The sequence below is a fragment of the Merops nubicus genome, unplaced genomic scaffold (genome assembly GCF_000691845.1).
Source record: "Merops nubicus isolate BGI_N331 unplaced genomic scaffold, ASM69184v1 scaffold14612, whole genome shotgun sequence".
NCBI lineage: Eukaryota > Metazoa > Chordata > Aves > Coraciiformes > Meropidae > Merops > Merops nubicus.
In genome coordinates, this window is record NW_008591654.1 from 1 (window position 1) to 25,744 (window position 25,744).

At 42.8% G+C, this 25,744-nt stretch overlaps 1 protein-coding gene across 1 annotated transcript; it reads left to right on the forward strand.

Moving 5' to 3' along the window:
• Positions 1–3: 3 nt before the first annotated feature.
• On the forward strand, positions 4–24,573 carry LOC103782568 (unconventional myosin-X-like; the record flags this gene model as incomplete). Its single annotated transcript, XM_008950337.1, has 12 exons — positions 4–107; positions 8,729–8,768; positions 10,297–11,088; positions 13,103–13,226; positions 13,726–13,969; positions 14,757–14,852; positions 16,473–16,566; positions 17,180–17,235; positions 18,896–19,038; positions 20,277–20,471; positions 23,094–23,251; positions 24,450–24,573. Coding segments are annotated over 12 exons (2,170 nt in total), but the record flags the coding sequence as incomplete, so codon positions are not given.
• Positions 24,574–25,744: the final 1,171 nt, after the last annotated feature.

The following is a 25,744-nucleotide window of genomic DNA, read 5'->3' on the forward strand; positions in this document are numbered from 1 at the left end:
GTTTTCCTGAAGGAAGCTCTTGAGCAGAAGCTGGAGAAGGATCGGGAAGAGGAGTTGAGGAGAGCAGCTGTAGTCATCCGGGCCCACGTCTTGGGCTACATGGCAAGGTCAGTGCCGGGGGCTGCCCCACATCCCTGTGCTTGTGTGCCTGGCTTGCCCCGACTCCCCGCTTTGCTCTCAGTCCCCAGGCATCCCTCCCTTCTTCCCCTCCTGCATCCGAAGGGGCCGCTGCGGTATCTGCCCTCCCGGCCGGCATCGCTTCTGCTGAAACCTTTCTGCACTTTCGCCACCTCGGCTTCGATTCTGTGCACGCTTGCACCCTCCCTCGACACTGCTCAGCAGGCTTCTGCAGGGACCTCTGCACCCATCGCTTGCCTCCGAGGACACCTTTTCCTTGTCTTCAGGGCTCCCCTGGCTGGGCCCCACCTGCGCTTTGGGTCCTCTCCTTTTCCTTATGCCTGGCATCTCCGTTTTCTGCTCCCCCTGCTGCAAATCACTTCTTCCTCACTTCCAGCTCTGCCTTAGCTCACCCTCTTCCCTCGGTCTGCCTGTTTGCCTCGTGATCTCCTTTTCCTTTTAATTAACTCTTCAGGATTGTTTTTTGGCCAGCTTTGCACCAGTAATCTCCTCTTGCCACTCCCTTTTGCACCTGACCAGAGGAGGGTTGGGAGAACCAACTGGAGACAAACCACCCCTCCTCTGCCCCTCGAAGCCAGTGTAACAGCTGACTCCTTAATGACTGTGGCATGCACACTTAATCCCAGTAGGATGCTCTTTCCTGGCTGGTCTCTGCTCCAGACACCTGTCAGTTAGGGGTGTGAAGAGGTGAAATCCTTTCCCGGAGGAGCTGTTCCAAGCAGGCACTCTTCTTAGAGCTCCAGTTACGCCAGGTAGCTCATTTTGCATTGGGAAGTGTGTGCAAGGGTTGTAGCCTGCCTTGCCAGTGTGTCATATCAGCAAAACACACATTTGGTCTCGGGGGCTTTTATTCATTTATTTATTTCCCTCTAGGAAGACAAATGAGCGAGCTCTATTGTTTGTACATGAGATTGCGAGTTCTTTGTGTCAAGGCCTCTGCTCTATTTTACTTTGCATCTAGCATTTAGTGAGAGGGGTAGGGATTAGCAGAGGAAAATTGATTTTTTCTGGGACACATCACGGCAGGCAAACTGGATTACTGTTTTTCTGAGTTCTTGGGAAGATAGCTGCTGCCCTGCAGGGCTACGATGGAGACAGTGTTGCAGTAGCGTTCCTCTTGCGTAGAGATTTCGTGGTCCTCCAGTCTCCACAGATCTGAGTTCCTTAGCCCACCTCTTGCTCTTCTGAGTCTCATCTTTAAGAACAAGCTGTGCTTCTGCAGCCCGACTGGAAATCCTCTCAAGCAGCTGGAGGTAACTGAACTTTGCAGGGGCAGGGAGTAAGGAAAGAGCTAAAGGAGGGACACAGGAAAACTTTTCTGAGAAGTCTTTCCAGTTGCACTGCACCTGTTTTGGAGAAAGTCCAGCAAGAGGGGGTGAATTTGGGCAAGTAGGAGTGGTCTGTGCAGATCTGGGCAGAAGTCAGGAGTACCAGTGTGTGCTGCCTTAAGCTTGATACTATTTCTCTAAGTTTTGCTAGGATAAGTGTATTTAAATTCATTTGGTCTCCTGCAAAGTAAACTGGCAAAGAAAGGCACATATGCCACAAGGGAAGATTTCACTGGTTTCTTTGCCTTGGTGAATTTGTTCCATGAGCCTGCAGAACCAATCGTAAGGGCGAGACTGTTTTCTTTGCTGTCATTCTCTTCAGCCTGGTACTTCTGACTGAACACTAAAATGAGAGACAAGAAAATCAAGCCCATTCAAATGACCCCATTTTTCATAGCTGATCTGTGGAACTCTGAGCTTCAGGTAACAAGTTCACCAGCTAAAATACATGTAACTGTTCCTAGGCTTGCAGAATCCATGTACACATTTGGCTGTGTCCCTGAATTCTGCAAGACCTTATTGCTCAGGGGGAGAAGACTGCAGGATATTACTCCATAGCCCTGTGTTCTCTAGTCTTTGGAGGCATAACTACAGCTCATCAACAGAATAATTAACTAAATTCCAAATGCAGCACTGGAGCCTTGCAGCCACCTTGCCTTCTGCTGTGATACACAATCAGGATGTCTCCCAGTTCCTTGGCATGGGCTGCAGGTTGAATTTCTTTGGCCATTGCAAGAGGGTGGCTAACCAAGAGGAATGAAATTCACAGCCTGTGTGCAGCAATTCCAGCTGAAGGGCATCTGCAAGCTTGGCTGCCGTCATGAGGAATGAGGGGGCACTTCAGCCTGGCATATTAGCAGGCAGAGCCAGGCTGTAGCTGGGCAGGGCTTGGCATGGTTTGCACTGGAGAGAGTTTCTGGCAGATGCATTTTGTAGAAGTCAGAGTGCCCTTTTTGATGCACTTATATCTGCCTTGGCAGAGGGTACTTGTGCAGCTGTTCACGCCCCATGTGCAGGACAGAGGGAGAAGGGGTGAGGGGACTGCAGCCCAGGAGCAAGTCACCTAAAAGCTCCTTCTTCTTATCAACTTTTCCCTTTCCTCTTCTTTTCTCTCTACTTCCTCCCTTTGACTTAATACTTACAGAAAAGAGCATGACCTCTGCACACTACCGCTATTAGTATCCCTCTCCTGGTTTTCTTGACTAGGCTGACATATCTGATGTGCAGGGAGGTGGCAAGCTGGCAGCATGGGTCCGTGCTGCTGTTTGAAGGGGGTTTGATTGCCAGGAAGTGGATTATGAGGTGTGTCTTTTCCTCGGTGGATTGCAGAAGGTCTGTGGGAAGGATATGTGATAATACTGTGCTATTTCCAGTGTACTTTCCAAGACTGTAAGACTTGCTGGCCCAAGATCATGTGTAACAGCCCCACAGAGTTTCCCTCTGCAAATTCTGGTTTGGGGTAAAGAAGGTTTTGAGTTGAATAGTACCAATGATTGTTGCCCCACAGGAATTTTTTAAGGTGTGCCAATATATTCAGGAACTTTAAAAATTGCTCACTGATTTCCAGCCTGAGTAGACTTCAGCTTCAGGTCAATTAAATCTTGTTATGTACTCTGATGGATAAGTAGAAATCCCACCCAAAAATGTAAGTACTTTGACTGGCATCAAGTTTTACCTTAGTCTTCTCTTTCTTAAGGTCACGGAGCAAGTACTCTCTTTCTATAAGCCAGAATTTCTGGTTCCAATCCTGCTTCCTCAGAAATCCCTTTAGGGTCCAACATTTTTCTTGAAATCAAGATGCTGACATTGAACACAGGACAAAAGTAAAAGTCCAGTCCCCTTCTATGCAGTATTTCTGCTTGCAAGTGCAAGAATCACAGTAGTATTTTTTTCTATGTCGTTGTGATGGGAATTTGCCCTCACCTGATGGTATCTGTGGAACAGAAATGCTTTTTTGACTTACTGCTTCCTAACATGGTCCCACATCAGGTGTGTTTGGCCTTTGATTCTTCAATACAAGACCTTATGTTTGGCTCTTTTGGATTGTTTAATGTTTGCTTGAATCTAGCTTATAGTTTAGTCCAGATTAAGGTGTAATATTAACTTTTTTGTTATTTGCCTAATATTTGTTTCGTGGACAAATTTCTACCACTGACTTCTTGTTCAAGTCCTTAATTAAAGTAGTCTGTAATGCAGAGGCAGGAACTGACTTTTATAGAACTTCGCTAGATTACAGAAATACTGAACGTTCATTCTTCTGGGGCCACACAATGCTTTTTTGTTTTAAAATGCTGCAGAGTTGATTTTGATATTATTATTGTTTAAACAAAATGCTATGCGATGCGAGTATACGTTTATGGGAGCCTATTACAATGTTACATTCTGCAATCAATATTGTAGTATCATTGTGTTTTCCCCCAAACAATAAGAGGTTAATGTGACCAGATCTATTTTTGCCCTGGTTTTGCTTTAAGGCACTTAAAAGATAGGACAATAAGGGACTTTTTCCTCAAATAGTAAGGCTATTTGTATGTTTTTATTATAGTAAATCCATGCTGAGTGATTTTGTGAATCGCATAGTGAATGGATGTGCTGTGCAAGGAGACTTTGGGCCAGTGGCCCCTCTCTTTCCATGTGCAAAATATCTGACTTTCATCCTCTTGAGGATGTTCACAAAAGCAGGAGCCCACAGAAACAAACCAGCGGTAGATACAGGAATGAGAACAGCAAGGGGAATGTGATTTATGGGTAGTGGCGTCAGAGGAACAGAAATTGTGTCATTTCTGAGCAGTATTTTTCCAAATTTGTTTTTCTATGGATGTGGTAAGATCGGTCAACATACCAGGGCATGAGAACTGCGAAGCATGTGCTATTTCGTGGCGCGTTAAGTGTCTGGTTCTGTTTTTAGGAAGAAGTACCAAAAGGTGCTAGCCAGTGTTGTTATAATCCAAAAGAACTACCGTGCGTACTTCTGGAAGAAGAGCCTGCTGCGACTGAAGGCCTCCGCCATCACTCTGCAGAAGCACTGGCGTGGCCGCCTGGCTCGAGGCCTCTACCAGCACCTGCTGCAGCAGCAGGAAGCGGAGGAGAGAAGGAGGCAAGAAGAGGAAGAACAGCTCAGAAGAGAGGAAGAGGAAAGACAATGGCAAGAAGAGGAGGAGCGTAGGAGGAAACGGGAGGAGGAGGAGGTGAAGGAAAGGTACAGGATGGTGTCTTGCGCTCATAGTTCCCTTGCGCTACAGCTGCTGAGGTGTAAAAGCGGGTCTGGGGCACTGACGTGACGGGGACACTGGAACAGCAATTGCTTGAGACAGTGTCCCAGTGCCAGGGGACAGAGTTGGGATGGGCAGGGGGCAGCTGAGAACAGAAAAGCAGTGTGGACAAGGAGTGTCCTGCTTCCTTTAGGAAAGTGAATTCTGGTATATTTTTACCTCTGTTTAGTGCTTTTCTGCTTGGAATATACACTAAAGGAGGCAGTTTCACTTAGTGGGGAGAGACGCATCATTTTCTAGTTGCCTTTGCAGTGGTAAGGGAAGTTTTATGCAGTCTTCCAGAATCTGGAGGGATTAACAGAGAAAGTACCAGTATAATGGGTCTTGTGTGTCCAGTAAGCTGGGTGAGAGAGCAGAATGGGCAATGCACCTGTGATGCTGCTGCAGCTCTTATACTCACGAGAATACACCTGCTCTCCCTGCTGGGTGTCTCTCATCAGGGATATGGATGTGTCAAGATCAGGAGGGAGGAGGAAGATCTAATATGACCTAAAGAGTCAATCTCTGAGCGGTGATAGTACACCAGCATCATTTACTGTTTGCTCTGTGGTTGCCTACATCCTATCCAAACTGGGTGTCTCTCTTGATAATCTTTTGTTTTAAGAAGTGTAAAACTTCAACTACAAGATTATTATATGTTTGAACAAATAATCCTATGACATATTAAGTTTTTCATAACTAGTTGGTTATGTTTCTTTGTGTTACATATTTGTCCCAAAGTTGGATCTTGGCAGACTAAGATGTGTGACAAGCATCAGAAGATTCTAAACTTAGAAGCATGTCACAAGGAAGAGAGATTGCCTGAGTTTTCACTGGAGACAGTAGGGTGATGTATCTGGTGGGACAAGCCATTGAGTCTGTGACAGTGAACGGTTCAGTCAAAGAATCTGTTGAACAACACTGAAGGCTCCATTTTATCAACATGTCTATTTTCAACAGCAGCCTCATCAGCAATATGAAGCTGTGCAAATGTCAATAACTAGTTTGCTGGTATCAAATGCTACAGACACTTTCTTAGGTCTGAAGTCCTCATTGTACTATAAGTAGAACTTGTCCTGATGTAGTTTTAGGAAAGAGGATCTGTTTAGTTTATTGGCTCTGCTCTGTTTCTGCCCCTGCACTTTAGTTCCCAGCCCATGAAAGGGGTGTTGGACTCAGCATTGTTGTAAAGAAGTGTCAGTGTTTCTAGGAATCAGTGGCTTATTTTGCTTTCATTTTCTGCTTGATGTCAAATGGCTTCATTCAGAGTGAGTAGTCAAAAAGGCAATAGCAGACCAACTTGTCTAAATCTTGAACTTCCATTTGACTTCAAAAATGAGGTGGAAGTCGACAGAAGTTTCAAATCAGTTACTCTACAAGTTATGAACAAGTAAAAAAAAACAATACACATACAGAGACAAAATTAGAAGGACCAAGCTGCAACCTGAGCTTATAACAAACTAAATGTTGGCATGCAGTTATTGTCCATGTGCATACACTGTTAGTAAAAAGGGGACATGGTGCAATTTAGTCTACTGTTCAACAGGAGGAGTAAATTATAATGTTGGGAAAGCTAAGGTATTTGGTGCCATTTTTAATTGTCCTCCCCAAAAAGCTTAACTGTTGGACACTAAATACAGTTAGTACAGAGGTGCAATGAATTTAGAAACTAGCAGGAAAGTAGAAGGTTAAAGAATGCTCAGGTAAATCCTGTTACAAAGAATTCATCCAGACTTGGTGAAATTAATGTTTGGGTACTTGGAGAACTGTCTGAAGCAGTTTGAATCACTGTCTATTCTCTTTCTACTCCTATGTAGATAGCAACAGAGTTTCCATAAAACTGGAAAATTCCAAATATAATGACCCCTTTTTAAAAATGGGAAAAGGAAGAATGAGGGACTTGTGTACCAGTCAGCCTAACTTCAATTTCAGGAAGATAAGGCAGCAAATAATCAAACAGTTGTAAATGCTTGGTAAAGGAGTTAAGAGCCAGCGTGGATTTCTGAAAAACAAACAGCATTAAAGTTACTTGTTTCCTTCTGTGTTCGCTTATGACATGCCTTGTGGATAGGGAAGAGCCTTAGAGGGTAGGTAACTTGACTGTGGGTAGGTAGAGGGTAGATAAGAGCTTTGACATGTTATGACAGTACTCTAAAACTCTATAAGGTATGTGGTTTGGAAAAAAAGTACCTGAAGCAAGACTAGGATTTGTGTTCTTACTGCATTATATTCTTGCATTTTAATTAGTAAACAATTGTAGTTTTTTTGCTAAATAGGAGAGAAGTCTTTGCTGGATATGGCACTAGTGAAATGTTTTCATAGTAAGTTAGGTGAGGAAATACAATATCCTTACTAAATTTGCAGATAAAACCATCTGGTGAGGGACTAAGTATATAGGTAGACAGGATTACGATTCAAATAATTTTGGCAAATTAGAGAAATGATCCGGAAAACATAGGATAACTTTCTATACAGACATCTGCAGATCTACAGTTAGGAATAATCAAATGCACAAAGAGAGAAGGAGGAATCCCTACTTCAACAGCAGGGAGAAGATCTGGAGGCTGAGTATTAGTCACCAGTGTCACGCTGTGTGAGAGGAGAAAGCAAATGCTGTCTGTAAACAGGATTGTTTCTCTAAGATGTGGGGGTGATTATTCTGTTCGGTTTGGCCCTGGTTGGCCTAAGTTGGCCTGTATACCCTAGTTTGGGGTATCACATTTCATGAAGAGTGTGGATCAGTTGGAGATGGATGGAAAGCAGCAAGTAATACCAGAGGTCTCTAAAAATGTGAAGAACAGTTGTAGGAATTAGTGTGTACATTTTAGATGGTATTTCTGTTTTGTTTTGCTTTTAAATAGCTTTGCTTTTTGAACTCTCTTATCATTTAAGGCAGTTGTTTTAACTCATGACTACTGTTAGGGATCTTTCAGTAGATTTGGAACCATCTGGATCTTGCCTATGTCAGCTTTCATTTATAACCATTTCCTGCTTTTTTTTTTTTTTGAGAGAGAGAGCAAGAGTAAGAGCTTTAAGGACTTTGTGACTGCAGTTTAAAGCTGTAGTTGAGAATTTGTCTTGGAAAAGGTGCAGAGCCTGGGAAACAAATATTGTTGCCCTCCTGTTCTGCTTGGGGTTGAATTGTAGATTTTAAAGTTATGACTGCCATTCTGAATTTAGCTGCACAGTGGTTGTTACAGGCAGGCTCTTCCATCCAGCTACAGCCTATGCAGAACCCTGGCCTTTGTCTGTTTACTAGTTCAGTTGCTTCTAGCATGTTCTCTATGGACAAGCTGGCCTTACTGACAGCTTTCCCTTGGAGTACAACCCTTTTGATCTGTGTGGAGATGCAGCACCCGTGGGATAGATTTTTTCCTCTACTCATGTTTACTAACAAACTTTGAGTCTTGCAGCCTTTGCTAGTAAACGAGGGTTTGCTTGCCAATGAGAAATTATGCAAGCTGGAACATCCAAATCTTAAGAATAGAAAGTCCTCAACGTAGTCATTTAATAAAGTAAAACAATTTAATAAATTTGGGGGGCTTTAATACAGTAAGAGCAAAACAAAACATAAGTGCAATGCTAGTATTGTAACAATTCTATTTTAAAAAGCTAAACAGCTTCCTGATATCTGTCAGTTAGGGATGTACAACTTCACTTAATATCCACAGATGTATAGTACTTCAGAAGATTCTATTTACATTAATTATGAGTAACTGATCTGTCTGTCATTGCTTCCAACGTCCTTCCTAGTGTGTTCCAGCTTATCCAATTTCCTGATTGATCTGAAAGTTAAGTGCGTGCAAAAAATCTGTTGTATCCACAAAGGTCTTGCCAACCACGGAGTATTTGATTTTTAATAAATTACAAAAGCTTCTAAGTCAGTCCTGCAACAGGTACTTTATTTTAACCTTGCCCATGGAGGAATGATGTGTCCATGAAATTCTGAAAGTTCTTCTCACATAGGAGAACTGGATCTGTCTCTGACTGTGATGTCTTGGTTTTTAACAGAGAAAAGGAGCAACTGAATGTGCCATACCAGGTGTCACAGGTAAGTTTAACAGTTATTCTTTTCATATGCCTTCTTGTGAATATCTGTGGGGGGTCCTTAATTGCCTAGGCTTCACCTGGAGCTAGTATTGCTATTGTGGCAACACTATTTAAAAAATGGGCTTTGTTCACTCAAAACCTGCAGATGTTTGGCTTTGGCAGAGGTGCGTAGAGTTAACAAGGTAAGGGTTTTTTCAAGGCTCGTGTACCAGCTTGTGTAGCTTTTACTTGAAAATTTCTGTACTGAACATCCAGCATCCTTTCTACTGTTTCATCTCTACTGTTTCAGCTTATTACATGACCTTGTGATTTGCCACACTGTACCAGCCTGTTTTGCTGGATTGTTGCCCATAGCAGTCAAGAGTGCAGCCGGCTTCTACCATGGCTAAAATAATCCTCTTGTAACTGATCTAATTGTTGGTACTTGATATATCAAAGAGCAGACCACCTACCCTGAGGTGTGTGAAAACAGCTGTGTGTCTTCTTATTTCTTTTCCCAAACCATTTGTTCCCCATTTCAGACTGGCTCTCCAAGAGAGATGACAGATCAGAGTGTAGAAATGCATTTGTCCACAAGTAAGACTCAGGTAGAGAACAAGCAAGAGGGTAACTGTAAAGAAACCAAAGATTTGACTTATATGGCCCAACTAATTGGCTACATTGTCATACTCCTATCAGGAAGTACATTAAATCCTTCTGGCATTTGGTTTTGCTTTTTCTTGTGTGTGTGTATGTTTTCAGCATCCTCCATGGAGGAGAGGGTGGCTTTATCTTATAGCTAAACAATCAGTGAAAGCTACCAGTATGTTCCATCTTCTAATTATTGTGTACTTGCTGGAAATTTCCTGTTACTTCAGTGCGAAGAATAGAGGAAGATAGAGTCTTCAGCAGCCAGCCATCATCCATCCAGTGATGCCAAAGAATGCCAAGACATTCTGGGTGGAGTTTTGGTGGGGTGGGGTTGGAATGGATACAGTCCCACTTCCTTGCAAATATCCCTTCCAGTCCTAGATTCTGATGATCAGACTCCCAACTCAGGAAGCAACGAAATCCCCAAATCTTTTAATTAATTTCTAGGAAGTCTTCAGCTCTTAAACAGGCTATGCATATATGTATTCATATATAGTTGATTTCTCCTATATGTGTTTTGAACTATCTACAAGATATTACAAGATAGTTCAGAAAGAGAGGACGGCATTTCAGAATACTTTTATCCAAAATGTCACGTATAAAGGGCTGTAACAGGAGCAGGAGAAAGAGAAGCTCTTCTAAAAATTCACTGACCCCAGTGAACTTCTTTCTATGATTCAGAAAGGAGGAAAGCTGCTGGAAAAAAAGGACGTACCTGAAGATCCAGTAGTTCTACCTTTAGCTTATACACTTTGGATGATTGTAGGATGCTTAGAGTCATCTTTTTGCAGATGGGAAGTATAAAGCAAGCACAGGAGATAGGAGGAATGAAAGGTCCAGGCAAGGAACACATATGTGTTGAAGAAACTGCTTTAACACTATTAATTTTTTTTTTAAAGGTGGAAGCAGTAAAGACTGAGGAGGTAGATATTCCTCTGCAAGAAGAAGAGAGACGTCAGATGGAGGAGATCTTAAGACTGGAGAAGGAGATTGAGAAGTTGCAGCAACAGAAAGAGGATCACATGTCGATCATCTGTGAAAACACCAGGAATGAAATCAATCGGCAGCGAGAAGAAGAGATCCAGAGGCTGGAAAAGGAGGCATCCAGGGTTGCCCAGGAGTTCTTAGAGCTGCTGGATTTTGGCAATCTGGATGAAAGTGTGCAGAACTTAGAGCGGTCGCTTTCTAGTGAGGGGACACTCAACATTGACTGCAGCCTGGTGGCACCACTGGCTGAAGAAGAAGTGGATGAGGGTTTTCATGCTGATGATGAAGGACGGCCAAATTCAAGTTTGGTGGTCTTAAATCAGCACAGCACAGGAAACAGCGATAACTACTCGGAGGAAGTTGTGAACACAAGCCTTTCACTCCTCCAAAGGGAACTGGGAGAGGTCTCCCCTGCTCCAGAACAACTTGTGGAAAGAAACACTATCCCTAAGGAGCAGAGAGCCCTATCTGACCCAGCAGAAAGTATTTACAGCAGTGACTCAGATAAGCGAAGAAGTAACAGTGGGGAGGTGGCAGAACCGATTTACACTTCGCCCCCAGATGTGGAGTCTGACTATGACCATGAGGAGTTTGATGGCTGTGGAGATGCAGGTAGTGCCTCAGCTGAGCCTCTGAATGGTGAGGAAGGTCTGAGATGCTCCCATGGTACCAGCCTGGACTCCAACCATGGCAGCCTGGACTCGGTAAGAATCCCTCCCTTCATCTTTCTGGATGTTAATGTGACTTTGTTGATATTTATAGTATCCTTGCCTTCTTACAGTATGCCTGCTTGGGCTGGGTGGTGTTACCAATATGTAACTCTTTCTTACATTGAAAATCAGCTTGAATAAAAGGGAAGAGTCATAGATAAGCTGGAGACCAGAGGGCTTGTGACTGTCAAGTATCTACTGGTACCCAGGCTAGCACGTATATACCTAGGCTATTTTAAATTATTTCCATTGCCATACATTAACATAACACCCTTTAGGAAGGCTGAAAGCAGGCATCTAGTGTCTTGTAGGTATATGTTCTACCTCAGAGAGGCTTCACAGAAGTAGCCTGAGCTTCCATTGGACAATCACAAGAAGAAATGGGAAAGGCTGGGGTTTAGTTTGTTTCCTTCACTAAAACTTCTCTTTTTCTAGTCCTGTTACTGTTCAGAGTCAAGGGTTTATTTTCAGCCGCTCATTACAAGTTAAGCTATTGTAAGGCTAGAAGAAATTATGGTGCACACAACCATGACCACTCAGCCTTTCCATTCCCACCACAGGGACAATGACAGGGTAGTAAAGCTAGGCTTACTAGCCTTGCACTTGAAGCATCTCAGCTTAGATCGCACACTAGGCTGTGTACTTCCTGGATACCCTCAGGCAAGTTGCTTAACAGTGCAATGATAAATCATTACAGAACAGGATGTCAGATAAGCCCATATAAGACTGTGAGGAGTTCAGGTGTGAAGCCAATGATAGCCATAAAAATACTTCAGATAAATTATATCCCTGAAAATAGAGACTTGAACTACAAAATATCTTTTAGAAAATGAATTGGTTTTTTCTAAGAATTCTGTTTACTTCCTTTGCTATTCTTTTCCAATGGCAGATTGTGACCCTTCTTAAAATGTTGCATAATTTTTCCTGTTTGCCTTTCCCTAATGTCGGCTGCCAGCCATCAGAATGTTTTAGGATGTGATATGCTTGAGTAAAGGTACCTTCTCTGTGGGCAGGCACTCACAGATAACTGTCAGGTAATCTTCGAATCACGAATCATTCTGTCACAGCCTAGGCCATTCTTCTTAAAATGTAAATAGAAGTGGAGGGGTTTACTGGCCTCCTCAGTGAGTAAGAGTCATGAGAAATGAGCCACAGGAAGAGATCTGCAGCTGGGTCAAGATCCCATCAGTGGCTGCTGGTTCAAGAGTACTTGGTTTTTGAAAACTAATGACAAGAGGGAGAATGAATGAGTGGAACAGTAATGAGACAAAAGAGCACAAAGGGGTCACAGAGAAAAAAAAAACAAGCAACATGCCTTCAAGGAAGGAGAAGGCCTAAGGAGCTGCCTTCATTAGTATTACATTAATAAAGCAAATCAAAGGAACTTGTGTTTAAGGTAAAGGAAACGATGGGATGACTTGGGATTTCATGTGTGATGTACTTTCTTATAGCTGGGGGCCATTATGTAGTTGGAGAACAGGGATGAATAAATAGTGTACTAGTCTTTCAGTGGTCTAGATCTTTATTATTAGGGTTCAGTTATCCTGGGCCGTGCTTTTTTTACCTAGTCAACGTAAAGCAAGGCATTTCTTTGCTGGGGTTAGATCTCTGGTTTGTTCAGCCAGCATCCTGGCCTGTCTGGTAGAAAATTTAGAACACTTCTCCAAAATGAAAAATTCTCTTTTAAACCCATTAAATTAGTTTTTTTGGACTGTGGGCTCTGTTTTGGAACAGAAAAGTTTGTTACTGCAAGTAACTGGAGTTTTCTAGGTATGTCCACTGCTGAATGTCACTCTCCTTTCTGCTGTGAAAATTCCATGCTCTTGCTCTAGGCATTAATGAGTAAGCTGTCAAGCCTCTAGTTTTACTGTATTGCTTTTTTTTGTGAAGGGTATACGTGTAGTTTTGCACATTCTGATCATGTGACTTCTCTAGCCTTGCTAATTTGCTCCAGTCCTCCTGTGACCAAGGGAACCTGCGTGGCCTGTATTTCTCCTTTTCCTTCTAGTTTCTGGACAGTGAAGAAGAAGTAGATGTCTACATTGATACAGACGAAGAGTTTTGTAATGGACGAGTCACTATCTTCAATGGCTCAGGACCACCCTATTTTCACAGCTATCTCTACATGAAAGGTAAGTGGCTTTAGCCAAAACCATGGAAGGATGGAATCCAGGACACCTGCTTTTATCTTCTGTTTCTCCAGAATCATCTTTGTCTGCTTTTAGTTCTCTCTTTACTCTTTTTTTCTCTTCTTTTTCTTTTATTTAAATCAAGCAAATAACCCAAAGAGCTAAGAGGTGGATGTCAGGGAATTAGACTGAATATCTTTGCCACTGAGACCTAATTGTGCCCACTTGGTATGGGCTTAAGTGACTCGCTCTGAGCTACAAAACTGAAGACAGTACGAAAATACCTGAGTAGTGCATATATTTCTGTATTTTGTTTTTATTTCACAAATGGTTTGTTCTGGTTTTAATTTGTTCAAACTTAAACATAACTTTGTTTCTCCCCTTCAGCTCCTTTGCTTCTTGTAGGAACTGAAGGGGCAACTAAGTGCCCATGAAGTACGATTGGAATGGAAACACGGCCCTGGTTGTGCGTCTGATGAAATCTTGTTCCCTTGCTTTGCAGGAGGTCTCATGAACCCATGGAGGCGGCGCTGGTGTGTTCTGAAGAACGAGGCCTTTATGTGGTTCCGCACCAAGCAAGAGGCTCTGAAGTCAGGCTGGCTCTACAAAAAAGGTGGAGGCATGTCAACGCTTTCACGTCGCAACTGGAAACGCCGTTGGTTTGTGCTTCGAGAATCCAAGCTGATGTACTTTGAGAATGATAGCGAGGAAAAGCTAAAGGGGACAATTGATATCAGAAAGGCAAAGTGAGTGAAGAAATAAGTCCTTTTGTTCCCTAGTATTCACTCTCTGGGTCAGTAATGAAGTGTCCAGTGCTGCCAGTTGGTGAGCCTATCGGTCTCCCATAGGGCAAGAAGAATCAGAAACAGAAGGGAAGGAAAAGACAATTGGAACTTGTAGTTTCACTCTGGAGGGGGTCTGGAATTACTTTACAGTTCTTTTTCCAGTCTTGCATTTCATAATCCGGCAGAAGCTCTTTCCAAGCCATAGATGGAGCCAGACCAGGAGGGGCTAATTGGGTACATACCCCATGCATTCTTCCCTACCCTGACTTCCATCTGTTTCCTGGCTTCTCTCATAATTTCACAGAGGTGGTATGAAGCTCACAGCAGGATTTGGATTTGGCAGCATTTACTATGCCTTTTCCCGAGTCTCCTGAATGATCTTTTTGCTGCCATAGCCAATTCCTCAGCTCCTGCTGTAAGAAAGGAGACACTAGTCACCTGTTAGCATTATGTGGACCTATAAAGTGCCAAAAAGAGTGGTACATCCCACTTTGTAAAGGATCCTCTGTATCAACATCCCTGTTATCTCGTCTTCCATCTAGCCTGCTGGTGTCTTGAAGAAAATGTTAACACCTTAAGCTTTGTTTTTGTCATAGATTAACTATAGAAATCTTTTTAAGGGGACCCTAAAAGTTTTAATGTGTATTGGAGGAATTTTGTATTTCTGTCAGAGTTACAAGCCATCTGATTTCCCTTCTGTATCATGAATGGCATGATGTGAAAAAAATTGTGATTTGCTGTGTTCCAGGGAGATTGTGGACATTCATGAAAAGGAAAATGCCTTGGACGTCGTGACAGAAGACAGAGTTTATCACATAGTCGCAGAGTCACCAGAAGATGCCAGGTATAGCAGGGAGTTTTGTTAGGCTTCTTCATTCAGTGCAAGTTTGGCCCACCCACCCATGGGAGAGCCTGGAAAACATGATTATTTAACACTTGCTGGAGAAAAGAGAGGATTCATTCCAGAGTGTCATTTTATGCTTACTGGGAGGTATCACACCTACTTTGGGGACTCTCTGTTGCAGCTACAGAGGTCATGATTCAGCCTATTAATCACTCACAGGACTGCCACCTTCTTCTGTGGCTGTGAGCATGCTGAATTTAAGGGTTACTTCAGGAGACACAAAAAAACCTTAATATAAACTGGAACATCTAATAGCTGATTTATTTATTAAATGGAATCTTGAATCAAACAAAAAGTCTATTCATGTTGTCTGTAAATGATTGCGAGAGCAGCTGGGTTTTGTCCAGGAGACAGAGAAAAGGCTGCAGCTTATCAGAGTCTGTAGTGTCGTCTGATAAAATCTTCCCAGTGCAGAGCAAACAAATGACTCATGTCCTTCCTTCTTGGTGTCCTGGCCAGGCAGTGGAAATCAGTTGTTTAAGGGCAGGTTGGACAACCTGTTCTGGCTATGCAAAGCCAAGCTAATAGCTGCTCGTGTCTTCCCATTTTTCATACTCTTACCAAGGCTTCTGCTCTCTCAGCCCAGCCAGTGTAACTGATTCTCTGATCCATTTGATCTGAATCGGTGAAGTTATTTAAAGTCTGTTACTCCATTTGGATGTAGGGAGAGGAAGGGGGAAGGTACTTGGACACAAATTAACAGAAATAGACTAAAGAACAGCCACATGAAATAAAACCAGACAAATTCAAGGGGCAGTAGCTGAAGAAACACTAACGTCTTAACCCAGAACTTATATAATTGGGATAGGCATGCCCTAAGATAACATTGCAGAATTGCTAGGACCAGTGTAAACTAAATGTGGCCTCTGTCGATGCCATATCAGTCTCTGTTCTGAGGGAGAAGAAAGCACCAACACTTGTACTAGCAAAGGGCGGATTAGCAGCCGTTGTAGAGTGTCCAATTTGAGAATCCTCCATGAAGTCTAGATGCTTGCTGATCTCACTGGAAGTTGCAGATAAGCATCTGCTTGTTCTGCAGCAGAAATTAGCCTCCAGATATGTCTGTAACAAGAAGCCCTTTCACAGACAAATAACTCCGGATTAACTTATAAGAAAAAACATGATTAATTGACAGCCATATGACTTTAAAGTTTATGAGCAGATTAGAGAGATACTAGGCAAAAAGGCTCCCAGACATCCAGGAAGATTCTCAACTGGCCCTGTCTTTGCAATTGCTGTATGCTCCTCTTAGCCTGCTGACAAATGCTCCCGGTAAGGCTGCTGCCTGCTTATAGTTTCTTGAACAGCAAGTGGAAAACTGGATTTTGCAGGAGCAGCTGTCAGTGAGTTGGAGAACGTGCACAGAATTTTCATGGGTAGTCAGGGGGAAGGAAGACATTGCAATCTGGTATGGTCAGCCCAGAAGATACTTTGTAGCATAGTCCTCAGGAAATGTGAATGAAGACATTTTCCAACTGGCAGCTTTCCAGGTTCCTTGAGCATAGTATGGAGTTAGTTTCACTCCTTGAACCTTAACTTTGAGTCTGTTTGGATTGCCAGCGGCTGGTTCAACGTCCTGAGCCGAGTACACAGCGCGACGGCGCAGCAGCTGAGGGAGATGCAGGACGAACAGGCCAATCCAAAGAATGCTGTGGTGAGTTACTGTGCATGCTCATGGGCATGCCTACAGCCCTCTGTGTTTAACTGTTCTGTGCATGTTTTTTCTAGCACATGCAGTGCTGTAGTTCGTGAGCAGTATAAGAAAGTTGGGCAATTGTTATAAAAAAAACCAGCAAAGCTGATAAAAAAGAGGGTAAGCAGTAGGAAACATGGTGGTTGTGGTGGGTGTCTGAGCTTGATCACCAACACCTCTTTGGTTTGAAGGGAAGAGGGTGGCTACTTCATGCAGATAAAATGTCTTGGGCTGGGATTATGGGACTAGTCTGGATCACGGTTATTCCAGACAGAAAACGCACAGTTGATAAGAACAATGTGTTTATGTATTTTGCCAGTACTGAGATAGGTTATTTTAGACCTTCATAATACTGTCTGGAAATTTGTAGCTCTTTGTCCTCCAGTCCTGTAGAGCCCTTTCATGTCTTACGCTATTTAGGGAGTGAAGATGACTCACGTGTGTCATATGTTCTTTTCTACTCAAGCTATTGGAATTCAGAATAATGTTTTCAGTTCCAATCCTGTTCACAAAGGAAAACATGTGTCATTTAAGATGCAAGCAATTCCTGTTTTCTGTCTTTCTCACTGTACAGGGCACCCTGGATGTTGGACTTATTGACTCTGTCTGTGCCTCAGACAATCCTGATAGGTAGGTACAGTAACCTGACCATCTCCTAGATCAGAAGCTCTCTAACATATTCTTGTGAGTAGGTACAGGTTTTCTTTGGGGTTTGCATTTGTTTAAACTTAAGAATTTATCTCCAAACAAAGAAACAGAAATGAAGTCTTTAGCATGATCTAGCTATGTTCTTTCACAGGCATGTAGTTCACACCTTTTCTTTAAGTCAAAGTTTCTCCTTTAAGTGGAAACAGCATAACTCAATGTCAAGCAGTTGTAGTCTTGTTAGTGACACTGAACAAAAATGTCCAGCAGACACACCACTTTCTGCTTTTTCAGCAGTAATTTTGAGTTAATCTTGTAAATTTAGGGGAAAAAAACAGCATTGTGGAAGAATAATGGATAAATTTAGAAATCTCTGCTCCTCTTGAAATCTTTGCAGTGCAACAGAGCACAGACCTTTAGTTCACAGATTGGTTAGTTTCAGACAAGAGATTACCAGACATTTCGTATAACTCTACATTAACATTTAATTATTTCTCACAGTGTTAACAGGTTCAGCCAGGGCAAAGATTCTTACTACAGTGCTGAGGTAAAATGTTAGCTATTAAGTTACTTACTTCTGTGGTCTGTGTGGGTTTTTTTTTCTCACATACATTGCCAGGACTTTGGTTTAGAAAATGCTTATCTCGGGAGTGAACTAAGATTTCATTGATCAAAATGTTGTAGCCATTTCTCAGCTGGGGCTCCTCATAGTTATCTGTGTATCAGTAAAATACCAGGCACAAATAGTAAGCTGAACAGTCAAAATTTATTCATGATTCTGCTGAGGTACATTCTTCTGGGCTATCAACGTTTAAATCAATGTTAAACAAATTGTGAGGAGAATGCTTCTTTTTCAGCCAAGGTTTTTATGCAGTGTATTTTTATCTTCTGTTGGCTTATGTAAGGGCCAAACAGTTGTGTGATTTGCACCTTTTACCTTTTTCTTCATAGTGGCACTGTACTTCTCAATATCTCTTTCTCATACAAATCCATGTTTGCTTTCAAAGCATTCTGAGTCTATCCTCTTAGAACTGTTTTGTTTTTTTTTTTTTAACTTTCGTTTTCCTCTAAATCATCAGTTCTGTGCAGAATTGTGAGTATTCTTTTGGTAGGACACATTTGTCTCTTGCAAGAGAAGGATAAAGTAATCTCGGAGCAAATTTTTCCTGTTTTGTCAGGATCAGTTCATCCTTTATAAAACCAACCTCAAACACATTTTAGCTGACCCTGCTGGGACCTGCAGTTGCTACTGCACCATTGTTTTTAATAAGTACAAGGTGAATGGCTGTACTAACTCAGCCTAGTGCTACTAGCACTAGCTCAGTCCATCAAAAGAACAAAGAACAAAGTCCTTTGCTTATGAACCAAGGACATTCTACAGCTGGTAATTAGGTAACTCATGTTTTCTAGTTTTTGAAAATAGCTTTTGACAGATGTTTAATTCCGTTTATCTAGTCTTTGCATTTATCAGTTTGCAGACCAGCTGCACAGGAGTGTAGCTCCTTAAGTGTTTCTGCTTTTCTCTGTAGCTTGTATTCAGAGAATCTGCGTTGTTTATGGGAAGGTAGAGGACATGGCTCTGGGTGCACTGAGTGGAGATATTTGCATGGTTACGACCAATTTTAATGCTTTTATTTCCTGGCAGACCAAATTCTTTTGTGATCATCACAGCAAATCGAGTGATTCATTGCAACAGTGACACCCCTGAGGAGATGCATCACTGGATCTCCCTGCTGCAGAAACCAAAAGGCGAATCGAAGGTTGATGGCCAGGAATTCCTTGTGAGAGGTAAAAGGGAATGTGTGAGTTACCACATGTGAATCTCTCTCATCTTCCGTTTATGATCTGCGGGGGAGGTTCCAGTCTGGAGTTCAGTGGCTCCTCTACCTGCTTCCTACCTGCTCCTTCCTACCTGCTACCTGCCTACCTGCTGCTTGCCATATCCTGTGCTGGAATTGCCTCTTATCTGATACCCTGTTAGATGGATTCAGAAAGCTAAAGCTGTACAAAAATTTGTACTTCTTTATACATGTAGTTTTCTGATACTCGCTTGTAGCCTATTTCAAAATGTCCAGCAAATGCTGTCAGGGAATAGGAGGGAGCGTGGCTGCTGTTCGGGAGCAGCTGGCTTGGACTGACTATAATGTGACACTGCAGCTTTTGTTTTCAGAAATCTCTGTTCTTTCTGACACCTGTCATGTAGAGCGGCAAGGAGAGACATCTTTGTGGGATTGCTGCTAAACAAACCAACCTAGTTATGGTAGGCATGGTGAGGTGAGAATAATTCTCTGAGGATGAGCAAAAGATTTCAATTATGTCTCTAGTTAGAGACGGTGGTTGGAGATGAAGGAGCTGATGCATGAGTAGTTATCTCACACAAATTACAAAATAGTCCCCCATTTCTCTCTAATATTTTAAAATTTCCTTAGTACTTTCAGCTTATCACGTAGTCTTAAATGTATGAAGACACTCCTGATCCAGTCTGCGTAAAGCAAGTGCATGATCAAATTGCCTTACAATTTCCAGAAAGTAATCGAGGGAATAAAGGTCTGAGACTGCTCGTAGCAAGACAGAAGGACAGGAAAAAAAGACTTGCCAAAAAGTACTGTACACCTTCCATCCTAGTCTTAAACATTTCAAGGAGATTGAATGATATAAAGCAGATTATCAGACAACAGTTTGAGTACCATAAATTGAAAATACTTAATTGCAAGGTAACGGTTCCATTTATCTCATGTTGTTCATTAGTTAAAAAAAGGAATGCTGCTTTGCAAAGCCACTGTATGCTCTGCACTTCACTGTAAGGTGTCTGTGTGACCATGGTGTGGCCATGAAGGCAATGTATTTGGGAAGGTCTGTCTCTTTATCTTTTCTTTATACGGAACCTCTGGTAGGTCCCAACATGAGCCCAACATGAGGCTTTTTCAGAGGACCATAGTTCTGGTCCCAGAGTTAAAGAGTCATCAGGCAAGAGACAGGATTGTTGTTGTGGTGAAACCATTAACATGGTTGTGTTCCTGTGCTAGGCTGGCTTCATAAAGAGGTTCAGAGCAGCAACAAGATGTCCTCTCTGAAGATGAAGAAGCGTTGGTTTGTTCTGACAAACACTGCCCTCGATTACTACAAGTCGTCTGAGCGCACAGCTGCCAAGCTTGGCACACTTGTGCTCAATAGCCTCTGTTCTGTCGTGCAGCCCGATGAAAGGGTCTTCAAAGACACAGGTAAGAAGAAGAAAGTGGTAATGAGCAGACTTCTCCTGTGTGGAATTGCCTGAGGAGGGGACGGTGCAGGGGTGTAATGGTGTGTCATGCTGAGAAGGTAGTCTTGGTGCTATCTGAGGCTCTGTGTCTGGCTGCAGACATCCTTCCCCACAGAAACTGTAAGAGACTTGCAAAGGGCCAGAGAGTAGAGTGCATGCCAGCGATGGTAAGTCCCACACACCTGATGGAGACACACAGCGCTGATGTTTTTTCACTGGCTAGTGTCCCCGTTTAAGTGTTTGCCTAATAGGGAAGAGTGTATGAGTTCTTAAAGCTAAAACTGTCATTATCAGCACATCTCCAGAAATAACTGTCACTTTGTAGCATGACCTACATTTGTCTGCGAGGTCGAAGTTATTCTCCTAAATAACATCAGTGGCATACACTGTAAGTCTTTTTTGTAGCATCGCTCAACTTTTAGAAACAAAAGATGACAAGGGGCAACATGTGCCTTCTGTGCAGTGTGACACGTTTCTGGGAAGGCAGGACCTGGCATGATCCTCCCTTGCTTGCCTTACGAGTTTTGGAGGGAACTCAGGATATGGGGTGAAGGGTGAATCCCCCTGACAAAGAAGACGAACCTTAGAACAAGACTTGAAACACTGGACATTTGGGTAGTGGAGTTTCTTGGGATATTTTTAAAAAGGGCTGGAAGCTGGAAGCATTTAGTAGAGTGAGATGAGAGGAAATGTATTCTGCTCGCTCACAGGAAATTGTCCATGTTTTTCAACTGAACAGATACCTAGGCTAGCAGAGTGAATTGGCATCACTCTGATGTGTTCTCTCAATTTATGTCAAACACAATATTTTTAAAAGTCATGAGAAATGGTTTGGCAATCTGACTGGGTGCTGTGTGTCGAGTGGCCTTTTTCTGAGCAATTAATAGCACCGTGTAGCCCAAATGCTGTCTGTGAAAGTGAGCTGCCTGGTTGGCAGGAAAATATTCATATTATGCTGCAAGATACTTGTGTCTTGGAAGGCTTTCTTTGCACCAGAATCTGGATTGGGACTTTCTTACTGGTACATATCTTTTGGGAATGGGGGAGCTTGATGTCTACCTAGTCAATTTTAACCAGACATGCCATATGTTGCTATCAAAGCAACAGACAAAAAGACAATCATAGAATCACTTAGGTTTGAAAAGACCTCTAAGGTTATCAAATCCAACTGTTAACACTACCAAGTCCACCACTAAAACAAGTCCCTAAGCATCACATCTGCACATCTCTTAAATACTTCCAGGGATGGTGACTCCACCACTTCCCTGGACAGCCTGTTCCAGTGCTTTACAATCCTTTAGGAGAAGAAAATTTTTGTAGTGTCCCATCTAAACCTTCCCTGGTGCACCTTGAGGCAATTTTGTCTTGTCCTATCACTTGTTACTTGAGAGAAGAGGTTGACCCCCCACCTCACTACAACCTGCATCCTTGCAGGTAGTTGTAGAGTGATTAAGGTCTCCCCTGAGCCTCCTCTCCTCTAGGCTAAACAACCCCACATCCCTCAGCTACTCCTCATTAAGACTTGTTCTCTAGATCCTTCACCAGCTTTGTCACCCTTCTTTGGGTACACTCCAGCCCCTCAATATCCTTCTTGTAGTGAGGGGCCCAAAACTGATCCCAGTACTCGAGGTGTAGCTTCACCAGTGCCCAGTAGGGGGGGACGATCACACTCCTAGTGCTGCAGGCCACAGTAATTCTGATACAAACCAGGATGCTGTTGGCCCTCTTGGCTACCTCAGCATGCTGCTGGCTCATCTTCAGCTGGCTTTTGACCAACACCCCTAGGTCTTTCCTGCCAGGCAGCTTTCCAGTCACTCCTCCCCAAGCCTGCAGTGTTGCCTGGGGCTGTTGTGACCCAAGTGCAGGGCCTGACACTTAGCTTTGTTGAACCTCATACCATTGGCCTTGGCCCATCCAACCTGTCCAGATCCCTCTGTAGAGGCTCTTTATCCTCAAGCAGATAAACACTCCCACTCAGATTGGTGCCATCTGCAAATTTACTGAGGGTGCTCTTGATTCCCTTGTCCAGATCATTGATAAAGATATTAAACAGAGCTGGACCAAATACTGAGCCCAGGGAACACCACCTGTGACTGTCCATCAACTGGATTTAACTCCATTCGCCATAACTCTTTGGGCCTGGCCATGCAGCCAGTTTTTACCCAGCAAAGAGTATGCCCATGCAAGCCATAAGCAGCCAATTTGTCCAGGACAATGCTGTGGGAAATGGTGTCAAAAGCTCTACTTAAATCCAGGTAGACAACATCTACAGCCTTTCCCTCATCCAGTAAGTGGGTCACCTTGTCACAGAATGAGATCAGGTTAGTCAAACAGGACCTGCCTTTCATAAACTGGTCTGCTGACTGGATCTGATGGCCTGATTGTCCTATATATGGTATGTAATGGCACTCAGAATGATTTGCTCCATCATCTTCCCTGGCACCTAGGTCAGGCTGATAGGCCTGTGGTTCCCCTGATACTCCTTCTGGTCCTTCCTGTAGATAGGCATTACATTTGCTAGCCTCCAGTAAACCACATAACATGGAAGCAAGTTTGACCTAGCAGCTTCTTTGTTTCTCCACAGGCTATTGGAACATCATTGTCCATGGGCGAAAGCACTCCTACAGACTGTACACGAAGCTGTTGAATGAAGCTATGCGCTGGGCTTCTGCCATTCAAGGTGTCATTGACAGCAAAGTTCCCATAGAAACACCTACACAGCAACTCATTCGTGACATTAGGGTAGGTGGCATCATGCTAATTCCCAAGTTAGCTGGGAGCAGCCAGATCAACACTGGCCTTGTCGTTGCTGGTAATGTGGCAAGAAACAGGGATGGTGTCTTGGGGAGAAAATAAAAGGGAAAAAAAAGAAAGAAAAGAAACCTAAATTACCATCCAACTAAATAATGAAATCTTACCAGAATTTATTTTGAATTAGCATGTTAGCTGATTTGCATAAGTCTAGGCTACAACTGTGTCCAATTACAAATTGCACACGGGATTGCTCCATCAAGTATTTGCAAATCTGTTTCATCACTTCCTCTCCTAAGCGTTTCTGGACACAAATACAAAGATTTCCATTCCCACCAGCTATGTGACTTTGCTCTACTTTGAAGTCCTCTTCATATCTTAGACTTTTGTAGTAAAATAGCAGAGCAAAGGGTGGAAAGAAAATGTCCTTCAGAGTGGCAGAAATTGTGCCACCAGAGCAGAATTAATTTTTGAAAAGACTTCTTTTCAGAAACTGTGGCAAACTAAACGTAGAATCGTATTAGAAGACACGCAAAAGTATATTTCAGAAGAAATGTATGTGTAAACATGAGCTCTATGAGGTCTAAGCTAGATACGGTTAGATAGTAACTGTTCTGGAAGAAAGAGCTGGGAGTGACTGTGGAGGATCTTGGAAAACTTCGGCTCAAGGTTCCAGGACAAAAAGGAACATTAAGTATTGTTAGGGAAGAATATAGGACAAAATGTGGAAGAATGTGATGTCAGTGTGTGTGATATTGACAGGCCCAGCCTTTGAACACCATGTGCATTTTGATTGTTCATTCTTTAAGCACATGTAGTACAACCAGAAAAATTCAAGCAGGAACGGCTCGTTACTACACACTAAACATGGTGGATCTGTGGTTAGAAAGTCCATTAGTCATTTACTGTTGAAAGCTCGAAGGATATAGGTGGGAGGAATCATGCCACATCTGCCTGTTAGGTATCAGCTGCAAGCCACATTTGAAGTCAAGGTCCTGGGCTTGGTGACCTGTGGTATGACCCAGCATAGCTATTCTTGTTTAATTTTCAGAAATAATTTACAGAGTATTTTTTATATGTGAATTATGCTTTGGTCACCTAGACCTTCTGTCGCCCTCCAGAAACTTAAAACTTCAAAGCTTGAACATAAATACATGAGGACATCCTCATTTGAGGATTTTTTTTCCAGGAAAACAGCACCAACTTTGAAGTAGTGGAACAGACATACAGGAGGAACCCAATCCTGCGCTACACCCAGCACCCCTTACACTCCCCTTTGCTCCCGCTGCCGTATGGAGATGTCAGTGTCAACTGTAAGTACTCATGCGATGCGCTCACATTTTGTGGATCAATGTGAAACATAAGCACCACAAATAGTGGTCTGTAAGCTCTCTCTATGGAGCTGAAGCCCATGTATAGCCCACAGACTTCAGAGAGGGAGCGGTCCCTTTCTCTACCCAGAATATATTCTGTGTCCACTGCCTCATATCTTGGGAGCACTGAATCTCAGAGTAAGTGGGGGCAGACAGTTTATCATCCATCATCCTTGAGCTGCAACTGGGTTGCAGGTTACTGCAGTGGGAATCCTACTACAATACGAAAGAGCTAGACTATTTGATAGACCACCGGAAAACTGGTGTGATTTGCTGGTGATTCCAGACTTCTGGCACACTAAAACTGAAAGCTGCTGCTGAAGACTTACAGAAGAATTTCTAATGTATAGTGACTTGGCCACAAACTCTTTAGAAATTAATTTTAGTCTGGATATGGAAAGCAGTGTATACGGGAAATAGAATCTGCAACATAGGTAGTGATCTAATTCTGCTTAGGAAGGTGAACTCAATTTTACATTGCTTTATGAAAATGTCCACTCCTGTGCTGAGCATAGAAACAAGCCAGGTAATGCAAAGTTTTGAAAGGTCAGAAAAGGAGAGTCTTTATGTGGCTTTACTGATGCATCATGCACCTGCATCTTGAATATGGGATGCAGTTTGGCCTTCCACATATTAACCAAGGTACAGAGAAGTAAAAATGTACTCAAAGATGATCAGAGGCATACAAAGACTTGCCTGCAATTAAGAGACTAAATGGAGCAGAACTCTTTGGCCTGAAAAAGATTTTAGGGCTAGAGGACTGTCATGGAGAAAGTGAAAGGGGCGTAACCGCTCACTGTCTCTCATGATACAAGGATCAAATTAAGCAGCAGATTAAAAGCACAGAAAAAAAAATATTCTGAAATACAGAAACATTTCAGAGCAAGTACTTACACTGTGGAACCTACTGCTCCAGGGCTGTGTATTTGTATTGCACAATTAATGCATGACTACTGGGGAAGCAGTGGCTGAATAGGACGCTCAGAAGGACCTACAGCCCCAGAGATGTGCAAAGGAGAGTGCAAGCCTGCAGCAGTGTGGTAGTATCTCATCCTACAGAGCAATTCAAAGCAGACATTTAGGTGCTTGTCATAGTTACAGGGGCTGGGAC